Here is a 12,166-nt window from a genome sequence, read left to right as displayed (position 1 = left end):
CTTGATTAAGAAACATGTGACAGATCTTCTAGTAATAGGGCAGGCAGCCCAATCAATATCACAGTATGCAGTCACAACATTACTAGTTTTGCTAGATAAGAGTATTCCCCGACCTGGTTGGTTTTTTTATATACCTTACTATCCTTAAGGTTGCTGTCATGTGTGACTGTTTATGCTGCTGAAGAAACTGACTTAGAGTTTGAACTCCAAAGGATATATCAGGTCTGGTTACAGTTAGATATAACAACTTCCCTATGAGTCTCTGATAGGTAGCTTGATCAACCAAAAGATCTTTTTCTACTTGACTTTTTGTACAAATTACCTTATCATTTATTGTTGATGTGAGCTTGATGTTTGTATCAATAGGTGTTGATGTATGTTTGGCAGCAGACAATCCATCTTTTGAAATGAATTCTAAAGCATATTTCCTCTGATGCATATTGATTCCTTCCTTAGATCTTGCAAATTCAATACCTAAGAAATACTTCAGATTTCCCAAATCCTTCATTTTGAAGGTTTTCTGTAATGAGGTCTTGGTTTCATCAATTACTTTCAAATTGTCTCCTGTAATTAACATATCATCTACATAAACTAAAATAATGACAATACCTTAAGTAGTTTTCTTAATGAACAGGGAATGATCAAACTGGCTTTGTTTAAACTGAACTTTATTAATGCTTCAGATAGCTTAGATTCCATTGTCTTGAAGCTTGCTTAAGACCATACAAGGATTTCACAAGTCTGCAAACTATCCTTATCTACCACTGACTTGAGAATCCTTGAGGCAAGTCCATGTAGATTTCATCATACAAATCACCGTGGAAAAAGGTATTATATACATCTATTTGATGTATGTGCCATTTCCTAGCTGCTACCAAGGCTAAGATAGTTATCACTATTACCATTTTCACAACAGGTAAAAAGGTTTCTTGATAATCCATTCATTCTTGTTGACTGTACCCTTTAGCAACTAATATGGCTTTAAATCTCTCAATTTCTCCAGAAGCTTTGTACTTTATTTTGTATATCCACTTGCATGCAATAGGCCTTTTTCCTTCCGGTAAGGTAATTAAGTCCCATGTATGATTATTTTTCAATTCTTTGATTTTTTTCTTGCATAGCTTCTACCCATCTTGGGTCTTTTACTGCCTCAGAATAACTGGAAGGTTCCGCAGTAGATGAAAAAGAGACAACATTAGCCTTATTTTTAGATGACAGATTATCATAGCTTATATACCTGTCCAATGCATATAGTACATCATTGTGAATATTCAGTGATACAAAATCCTTCATCCAAACTGGAGGATTTTTGTCTCTTGATGATTTTCTAGTTTCAAGTTGTAGGTTCTGCATCTAGTGGTTGTATATTTGGTAGATGATTATCTAGTAGTTGGCTATATCATAATTTTGGTTAAGGTAGCTCAGTGTTTGGTGATTGTGGCTCAGATATTTGTATTAGCATTTCATAAATTTCTGGTAGAGAGACTTTTGAACTTGCTTCTGCTTGAATATGTTGGTTGGTTAAACCCTCAACATGTGTAGAATTACTGTTTGATTGACTGTGTAGGTCTGTGTTAAATATAATTTTAGAGAAACTATCTTGTAAAATTCCTCTATCTGGAGTAGGAAATAATGGCTGTGAGTTTGTGCTTGACCAGCTGAAAGGAAATGTGTCTTCTCTGAATATAACATCTCCGTTGACAAAGAAATTATGATTACTTATATCATATACAATATAGCCATTATGAATTTCTGAGTACCCCATATGCACAACCATTTTAGCTCTTGGCATCAGCTTGTCATGTTCTTGTAGTATCTTAGCAAAACACAGATATCCTAATATTATGATATTATTCAAGGATGGCTTTCTTTTGTATAGTCTTTCATTGTGAGACATATTAGCAACGACAGAACTAAGAATTTTGTTAATTAAATAGATTGCTGCTAAAATGCAGTGCCCCCAGAACTTGATAGGTATGTTTCCTTGAAACCTCATAGCTCTGGTGATTTCTAAAATATGCATATGCTTCCTTTCAGCTACTCCATTTTGTTGAGGAGTGTAGACACATGTTCTTTGGTGTACAATACATAGATTCTTGAATAACTGATCACAGAAACTATTGACAAATTCAGTCCCAATATTAGTTCTAATAGTTGTAAGGATAGACACACATCAAACTTTTGCTTTATCATAAATACCCATGTCATTTTGACGTAATCATCTACTGCAGTTAAAAAGTATTTGTTGCCATCAAATGTAGGTATTCTATATGGTCCTCACGGATCTATATAAATCAAATCAAAATAGCTAGAACTCTGAATACAACTTGAAAGAAATGGTAATCTTGTCTGTTTAGCACATGGAGAGACAATACATTTGTTTATCCTTTCCTTAATAGTTTGTACACTAGTAGGTAGTATTCTTTGTAAGACTACAGATGACATGTGACCAAATCTTCTGTGCCAAAGATCCATCACTAACTGGTTATCTGCAGAAGTCCCAAATCCTTTTGCAGCAAGTGCAAGTCTCTTATTGTTGTGAATCCCTTGAGCTAAAAGTAGATATAAACCATCATATTCTTTACCAATCTCCTTCACCCTCCCAGTGAAGAGATCCTGAAACACACAAAAATCAGAAAACAAAGTAGCTGAGCATTGTAACTTTTTTGTCAGTTTAGAGGCTGATAATAAATTGTATTTAAACTGTGGTACATAAAACACATTTGACACAGTGTTTGTGTCAGATATAGAACTAGTTCATGTATGCGTAACCATGGTTGTATCTCCATTTGGTAATGATATCCTTTTTGGATCTCCAGGTTCAACTATTGTTGATTTGTTGAGCATACCAATGTCTGAAACCATATGGTTAGTAGTTCCTGTATATACAATCCAACTTTAATTGTCTTTTGATACTAATAATGCCTTATCAGTACCATTTTGACTATCTTTTGATACTAACAAGGTCTTATCAGTACCTGTGATATTGGCTGCAGGAGAATCTGAATCAGTAGTGGTTTTGTTGAGTATCTACAGGATTTGAACATACTGATTTTTAGTGAAGGCATAGCTTCCTAGCTGAGCTGCAGGTGTTGAGAACTGATTTTGTTACTATTGTTTGACTGTGAACATGTACTTTGATCAGTGAAACCATTGTAGTTTAAATTAGTGTTTTGACCATATTGGAATGCTGGAACATTCTGAGAGGTTGAAGTTTGCATATTCATTACATTGACATTTTACATTACAAGCTGAGTTAGGTGTCCCAGTTAACAGATTGACTGCATTTGCATTTGTAATACCTCATATTCAAGTTAGAATGTATTGGTCTTTTACCATAACTTAAACTTTTAAAAAAGAATTAGAAAAGAAAGAAACAAAAAAAGAGGGGGGGGGGGGCTTAAACAAATTAAAAGATGGGGCAAAGGCCCACTGGAACAAAAAGGGAAAAGGGAAAAGGGAAAAGGGAAAAGGGAAAGGGGAATGCAGCAAAGCTGCGGCTAAAACAAAACAGAAGCTAAAGCATTAAAAAAAACCTAGAGGAGAAAGCAATGAGAGCTTCTGGTTCCAAAGTAGGGGGAAATCAAGCAGAGTTCCATAGCTGCTAGCGACCTAGTGCTTCAATATTATTATTCTCAACCATTGCTATTTCTAAATTTAAGGTATATCTTATTATTCCATTAATATGGATGTCTTTGATTTGTCATGGTTTCAGTTAAATAGTGATACTAGTAACTCAGTGAGTTCCAATTGATTTGGATGCGAGAATGTTCATGAATAAGAAATCACATTTTATATTTGATGGATTAGTTGAGAGAAAAATCAGATTATTATTTAGAATAATATGGAGATAGCAACATTGAACTTAATCAATTTGTTGTATTTTTAACAAGTTATTAAGAGGATACAAGAAGTAAACTTATTATTACTAGTTCTGCAAGTTCCCTGTATGATTTAGTAAAGGAGTAGTACACAGATTTTAAGTTTGGAAGAGTAAATTAGCGTTAGATAGTTATTTTCCTTTTTAAAAAAAGATGATACATAGTCTCATGGATGTGATAAAGTGGAACCAAGATGTTGGTTATAACCGAAAAAAATTCTATTGAAAGTGAAATAGATTATAGAGTTCAAGAGTGGTAACACTAGACTTATATTGATTTATAGATTGCCCACAAATTGAGCATTTAGATCGATAAGAAGCCGAGTTCTGCCAGTTGGCATCAAGAGGTGAGTAGTAACTTTACCTTAATTTGGGTTTCTACAACTAGCATGATTTACATATGATTTTAATATGAACATGTTACTGAATATTTTGAATTTGCATGTGGGACAAGTCTTTTACTTATATGATACCACTATATTTATTTGAGATGATTACAGTTATTCTGAATATTATCATTGTTGCTGAATATATTTTACCGTTATTGAGATAAGATTTACCGTTATCAAAATAAAATTAGATGATTTGATAAGAACTGAAATGCCCTATATTTTTTTAGAATATTTTCCTACGAGTATATATGGATTACAGAGACAAGTATAAATGAGAGTAGACTTTGAAGGATCCCGTAGCTAACAGAGGGTTCGTTAGACCTGGTGCACCTTATAATTACTGATTACCGTTACAACCCTTGCTAGTGGGAAGGTAGAACTAGCATATTGTTACTGATTTCCCTCGAGTAGGGACTACCGTTATATTTGACTTCTTGCAAAGAAGTCCACAGTCATACCAATTACATGACTCGTTCATTGAAATCTCAAAAACATGAATATTGATATTATACAGTGTTTATCGAGATTATTGCCGAATTATCAATTGAATTATATTACATGAAAAATATGGTGAGACTGATTATTGTTTATTGTTTCTGAAAGGGCATTCTTGTGATATTTTATGTTTAATATACTAACATATTTTCTGACTTGTCCCCAATAAAAACAGTTGTGGTTAAGTGTTATTACTCACTGATCTAGCGACTCACTCCCTGCTATTTTTTTAACAGAGTTAGCAGTTGACGTAGGCGAGGATTTCGTCAATTAGAGTACACAAGTTGATAGTTCTTGATGAGCCCCGTATTTGTTCGCGTGGGTAAAGAGTTTTAATTAACTGTTATGGTCTTTTCTTTGAACTCTTAGAGTCGCTCCATAGTCATTCTTTTAGTGTCATGAATATTCTTTCGATATTATAAACTTATATTGAGTATTGCACTTTCTTATCAAAGTTGGAGAAAAATTAGTATTTCTAGCTGTTAGTGGATGGACTATTAATAATAGAGATTTGTTTTGGTTAATTGATAAAGTTATTGTTGTTTGGAGTGATATTAGGATGTTTATTTGTTGGTTTGAGACATGAATCTTTTTTGGATAGTCCAAAAATAGGAGAAACTCTGTCCGATTTTCTGTAAAATATCGATGAGGCTTACTTGGGGGCACTTGCTCCTAAGTGCCAGTCATGATCCTAAATTAGATCGTGACAAAGTTGGTATCAGAGCTTAGGCTTTAAGTCCTGAGTCATGGAGCAATGTTTAGTAGAGTTTGGTTCATGGGTATATTGGTGCCCATACTTATGATCTTGAGGCTACTAATAATTTAGGATATTTTCCCTTCTTTCATTCCTTGATCGTGCGTTGAAATAACTTGAAATTGACTTTGGAGTAATTCTTTCGCAGATGGCTAGGATACGCACACCCTCATCTGCTGGACGTGGTACTACCCGAAGAGGCGGTCAAGTTGAGGTTTATCAAACTAGAAGACATGCCGCTCCTCAATCAGAAGTTGGAAACATAGGTCAACCCCAAGCTGCTATGCCAGATCAAGTGCAAGAACATGGAGTTCAGGACGCTCCACCACTAGTGCCAACTGTTGTGCCTACTGTTACCTTACCTGCAGACGCAGTGGCAAGGTTATTGACGTTGTTAGAGACATTGGTGCCTACTCAGAGTGGATGTTCATCACATAGGCTACTTTACAGACACAAGCACCTACACTGACTCAAACTTTCGTGAATAAGGAGGTATCCCTGCAAGAGTTCATGAAATTGAAATCACCAAAATTCACAGGTTCTAATAATTTAGCAGATCCTCAAATTTCCTTGGATGGGACACTCAAGGTACTGCGTGCTCTAGGATGTTCTAGCGAAAGGGTCGTGGAGCTCGCAACATACAAATTAGAGGATGGTATGAAACTGTATTGCTAGGAAGGCCAGCAGGAGCAGCACTACTGACATGGGATGAATTCAGTAAGTTGTTAATGGATCATTTTCTTCCTGACAGCCCGAGGCAAAAATATGCTAGAGACTTTGAGAGATTGGTTCATACTCCAGATATGGATGTGTCAACCTATACCACAAAGTTTTGTAATCTGGAGAGATATGCTCCTTACTCAGTGCCTACCCAAGAAGCTCGAGTTCAGAGATTTGTTGATGGGTTGGTTGGTCGTCTATACACTGTAGTAGCCCCACAGATGAAGACTTTGTCCTACTCTGATGCAGGCAATCTCGCTAGAAATATTAAAAATAAGGGACGTGATGGCGTGCAGCCAGTGATTTACGTAAGAATGCTAAAACAAAAGGATCTTTCAATGGCGGTTTTAGTGAAAATTGCAGAGCAGAAAATCAGGGACATCAGCAACAAGGTTCTCAGACAGGGACACATTTGTCTTCACAGTCCGCATATAGACCACATTACAGACAGGGTACTAGGATACCATCATCATCTGGACATCGTAATTTTGGGCTGATATATGTCACTACTCTAGTCTGCCAGACCTGTGGTAGATCACATTTGGGCCAGTGTCGTGTTCTGACTGGAGAGTGCTTTCGGTTGGGACATCACTTGCTCACATTTTCCTACATTCCCATCAAGCTCTTCTCGTCACATTCAATAATTCCTAAGCACAGAAACCACCTCAGGGATCATCTCCCTCAAACCATCCACACTGGAAATGCGGATTCAATCCTGAAGTCGCAACACACAACCACCTCTAATAACTTCTTCTTAGGTTCCATCCCACAACATCGTGCCCAGAGGCAAGCAAATGAAGACCAACATGCCGATGAGCCCCAACGCATTCAATCAAGGATGACAACACCAAAATGTTAATAGGAATTCCACCAAATTCGGAATATATCAAATCTCGACCGTAGGAAACACCAACACTGGACTGAAATGAAAGAACATCCCTCCAAGGCGACTATAATAGCCCACTCGAATACGCAGGGAGAAACATTATGCACCACATCTGTAGTACCATTATAACTCTTCGATGCCTAATTGATAAGAAGCATTCAACATCGTATAAGAATGAGTAGGAAGGAAAATGAAGGCATAAGCTTCAATGGAATCAAATCTCACGACGAGGAATCAAGAAGGGAAGTGCTCCTAACAGCCCTGTAGCCTTTCGAAGATAAGTATAGACATCTCCGTACTGATCCGCAAGACTCTACTAGACTCGCTCATGACTCGTGAGACCTAAGTGAACCCAGTTCTCCGATACCAAGCTGTCACGACCTAAAATCTACTATAGGTCATGATGGCGCCCAACGTCGCCGTTAAGCAAGCCAACGGTGAACTACCAACTTAATTGTTCATTTTATTATTTTTGAAATCATGAATCTTATTAGATAGAGAGATTGATGCATCAAAAAGCGTAGATACGTATGATTTAAGTAAAATATAAAGTAAAAGTGTCTCAATAGTAAGCAAAATCATAAATAAATTTTAGAATACCCAAAACCCGGTGTCATAAGTGCATGAGCATCTACAGGGAAGCACAATAACAATACAATATTTGTATGGAATACAAGATAGATAGGATAATGTAAATAATTATGATGGAGGCTTCGTATGTTGCAGATCGTAACATGAGATGCAGCTCACCGTAAAATCTCCGTAATAGCTGCGCCTTTGCGCCTAAAAGAGCACCAGAAATATATACCTGCACAATAAGTGCAGAAGTGTAGCATGAGTACATAAATTAACGCGTACCCAGTAAGTATCTAGCCTAAATTCGAAGAAGTAGTGACGAGAGGTCGACATCGACATTTACTAGTGGTCCAATAAATCCAGTACAATAGAAAGTAAACAAGTATGAAGCATGGTAATTAAATAGTGGAAACAAATATAGGTACATGATATGATCCTCATCTGAACAGTAAATACAAGTCCTCAAATATCGGTTACCTCCTCAAATGGAGTATATAATATGGTCCCCACCAGATAGGTCATCACAATTCAAGTCAGGAAAACTCACGGATACACTGGCTTTTTGTCAAATATTACACATGATTTTGCTAAGGCGAACGACCCGATCCCATAAGAGTATTTCGTGAAGTTGCCAAGGCGAACAACCCGATCCCATAGGAGTGTGATACATCATATTATCAAGCGAACGACCCGATCCCATAAGAGTGTGTTACATGATATTGCCGAGGCGAACGACCCGATCCAATAAGAGTGTGATACATAATCCTTCCGAGGCGAACGACCCAATCCCATTAGAATAAGAAGCTTTAACGGGTCATTGACCCCACTCACAAATATACGTGTGAGTTATGAAATGTAAGGAAGCTTTTCGATGAATACGCACGACGCCGGAGAAATTTGTAAGGGAAGCATAATCTTCCGCGGCTAATCAAGTAGCTCGTCGAATATCTAAAATAGCGAGTCCATTACTTTGCGTGAGTTTAGTCTCAGGTCATAATGCGAAATAAGGTAATTAAACAGGCAAGGATAACTCAAATAGTACAGTTAAAGTATGTCATAAATCTAAGTCTACCCGGACATAATAAGGAATTCTAGCATACACACGGACACTTGTTACCTCATACGTGCGTAGCTCCCACAACATGTAACATATAACAGAATAACACATGCGAGGTAATTTTTCCGTCACAAGGTTAGACAAGAGACTTACCTCGCTCCGAAGTTCCATAACCAGCTCCAACGCCTCTCTAACACCTCAAATCGATGCCCATCGACCCGAAACTAGTCAAACAACATGCAAATCAATCAAAATATAATGCAATACTTATAATTTAATAATTTATAAAAATCTCCATCTCCGCTCGAAAAGTCTACAAAGTCAACCCCCAGGCCCATGTGCCTGGATTCTGAAATATTTTGTAAATAAATGTTACTCATAACCTCACGAGTCCATACATGCATTTTGTTTAAAAGTCCGAGTTCAAATTGACTCTCAACACTCAAATTCTTATTTCTCAAAACATAGCTAAAGTTTCTTAAAATTTCACTTTGATTCTCCTAATTTTGATGTTAAATCCCATATATAATCATGTAAAATAGTTGAAAATTGAACAAAATCACTTACCCAAAGATTCTAGATGAAAATCCCTCTTCACAATCACCCCATACCGAGTCTAGGGTTCCAAAAATGAGAGAATGTCTCTAAAATCCCGTCTCCCAACCCTTTTACCAGGTGCAGATGTCGCATTTGCGACACAGGGTTCGCATTTGCGAACCCTCGCAATTGCGGACAAGTGTACACAATTGCAAACCAAGGTAAAATCTACAAACTTCGCAATTGCAAATAAATGATCGCAATTGCGAACCAATACAAAAATCTACAGGCTTCGCAATTGCGAACAAATGTTAGCAATTGCGAACCATGGAAAAAATCAACAATCTTTGCAATTGCGAAGAGAATTTCGCAATTGCGATACTTGAGCACCAACAACACTATCAATCTTTTCTGACACGAAAATTGGCATAACTCTCTCATACGACATCAGAATTCGATGATTCTTATTGCTATGACTCCGTAATTACGATACATATCTAATGGTTCAATCAAATCACAAATAAAAGGTCTTTTGCTCAATATAGTATCATTTATACCCAAGAAAACGACACCGAAGCATCAAATAAGAGCCCAAAACAACCCAAACACATCCGAAACATACCCGAGGCCCCCGAGACCCTGTCCAATCACACAAACTAGTCTAAAAATATAACACAAACTCGCTCGCGCGATCAAAATACCAAAATAACCTCTAGAATCATGAATCAGACACCAAAACGCATGAAAATCGCAATGAACTTCAAGAATTTCTAGAATTGCAACCAAGCATCCGAACCAAATCAAATCAACTCCAAATGAAACCAAATTTTGAAGACAAGTTCCAAATGACGAAACGGATATATTCCAACTCCCGCAACCAAAATCCGAGCCTGATAGCCTTAAAATCAAACAATGGCCAAACTTAGGAGAATTACAAACCCTTAAATGCCAACTTTTCCCCAATAAGTGTTGAAATACTCCCGGACCATCCGATACTCAACCCGAACCTACGCCCAAGTCCGAAATCATCATACGAACCTATTGGAACCTCCAAATCCCGATATCGGTTACTCAAAAAGTCAAATCTTGGTCAACTCTTCCAACTTAAAGCTTCCAAATTGAGAATTATTCTTCCAATCAACTCCGAACTTCCCGAAAATTGAAACCAACCACACATACGAGTCATAATACATGAAGTAAAGCTGCTCAAGGCCTCAAACCGTCGAACAACGCACTAGATCTCAAAACTACCAGTCAGCTCGTTAGAGGAGCTAACAGCTAGTTCGTTAGACCTAGTGCACCTTGTAATTACCGATTACCATTACAACCCTCGCTAGTGGGAAGGTAGAACTAGCATACTGTTACTGATTTTCCTCGAGTAGGGACTACCGTTATATTTGACTTCTTGCGAAGAAGTCCACATTATATCGATTACATGATCCATTTATTGAAACCTCCTAAATATGAATATTAATATTATACAGTATTTACCGAGCTTATTACCGAATTTTCAATTGAATTATATTACATGAAAAACTTGATGAGACTGATTATTGTTTATTGTTTCTGAAAGGGCATTCTTATGATATTTTTTGTTTAATATACTAGCACGTTTTCTGACTTGTCCCCAATAAAACCAGTTGTGGTTAAGTGTTATTACTCACTAAGCTAGTGACTCACTCCCCTCTATTTTTTCTACAGAGACATCAGTTGACGCAGGCGAGGATTTCGTTAGTTAGAGTTCACATGTTGATAGTTTTTGGTGAGCCCCATATTTGTTCGCGCGGGCAAGGAGTTTTAATTAATTGTTCTGGTCTTTTCTTTGAACTCTTAGAGTCGATCCATAGTCATTCTTTTAGTGTCATAAATATTCTTTTGTTATTATAAGCTTATATTGAGTACTGCACTTTCTTGTCAAAGTTGGAGATAAATTAGTATTTCTAGCTGTTAGTGGGTGTACTATTAATGGTAGAGATTTATTTTGGTTAATTGATAAAGTTATTATTATTTGGAGTGATATTAGGATGTTTGGTTGTTGATTTGAGACAGGAAATTTGTGTTTTGGATAGTCCAAAAACAGGAAAAACTCTGTCCGATTTTCTGTAAAATACTGACGAGGCTTACTTGGGGGCACTTGCTCATAAATGCCGGTCATGATCCTAAATTGAGTCGTGACAGTATTATAGTTTCCTCCACTGCCTTTCTTTTTATATTTGAAGTCATGAGGATATCCAACTGTCTTATAGCAGTTCTCCTTGCTTTGTCCCTTCAATTTTCACAATTCATATTGAATGTTGTAATTCTTTTTGAACTTCTGATATTGATTTCCATCCATCCTCGAGTACATGGCTATTTCATAGTTGCCTGTAGTGATGGTTTGATTGTTCCCCAAAATTCCACAATTGGCTGCTACAGATTTTTGGCTTTCATCACTGATTATTGTAGCATACACTTGATTGATAGTTGGTAATAGACTCCTCATCAAGATTTGACTTCCTGCTTGAGAATATGAGTCATTTAACTCCATTAAGAACTGATATAACTTTAGTTTTTGCAAATAAAGCACAAAATCTCTAGATTTTTCACAATCAAAGCCATGTGCAGGCACCAAAGCTTCAAATTCTTCTTACAAATCTTTGAGTCTAGAGTAATAGACTGACACAGAAGCAGTCCCTTGGGTCAGAGTTACAATATCCTTATGCAAGTTGAATATTCTTGAACCATCAACTTTATTAATCCTTTCTGATAAGTCATCCCAGACAGCCTGAGCACTAGAGGCATACATAATTCCTCTAAGAAGATTTTTAGCTATTGAACTCATAATCCAAGACAACACTATTGCATTAACCCTTTCCCAATGATTTCCCAT

The 12,166-nt window shown here is 36.8% G+C and overlaps 1 protein-coding gene across 1 annotated transcript; it reads right to left on the bottom strand.

Annotated features, from left to right (window-relative positions):
• Positions 1-11,572: 11,572 nt before the first annotated feature.
• On the bottom strand, positions 11,573-12,166 carry LOC138910366 (uncharacterized). The gene is made up of 2 exons (XM_070201601.1): positions 11,958-12,166; positions 11,573-11,870 (listed from the first exon to the last, which is right to left on the bottom strand). The coding sequence occupies exons 1-2, from the start codon at positions 12,164-12,166 to the stop codon at positions 11,573-11,575; spliced, it is 507 nt and encodes a 168-aa protein (XP_070057702.1).

This window comes from Nicotiana tomentosiformis, chromosome 4, assembly GCF_000390325.3.
Source record: "Nicotiana tomentosiformis chromosome 4, ASM39032v3, whole genome shotgun sequence".
NCBI lineage: Eukaryota > Viridiplantae > Streptophyta > Magnoliopsida > Solanales > Solanaceae > Nicotiana > Nicotiana tomentosiformis.
Note: the sequence above shows the minus strand (reverse complement) of the source record. Positions and strands in the feature narration are given on the sequence as shown.

What these genes read in the sequence shown, in the direction of transcription:
- LOC138910366 (XM_070201601.1), bottom strand. Translation starts at nt 12,166, where the DNA reads ATGGGAAATCATTGGGAAAGGGTTAATGCAATAGTGTTGTCTTGGATT. An exon ending in ACCCAAGGGACTGCTTCTGT is followed by an intron (nt 11,871 to 11,957) that starts GTCAGTCTATTA and finishes TGAAAAATCTAG; the next exon opens with AGATTTTGTGCTTTATTTGC.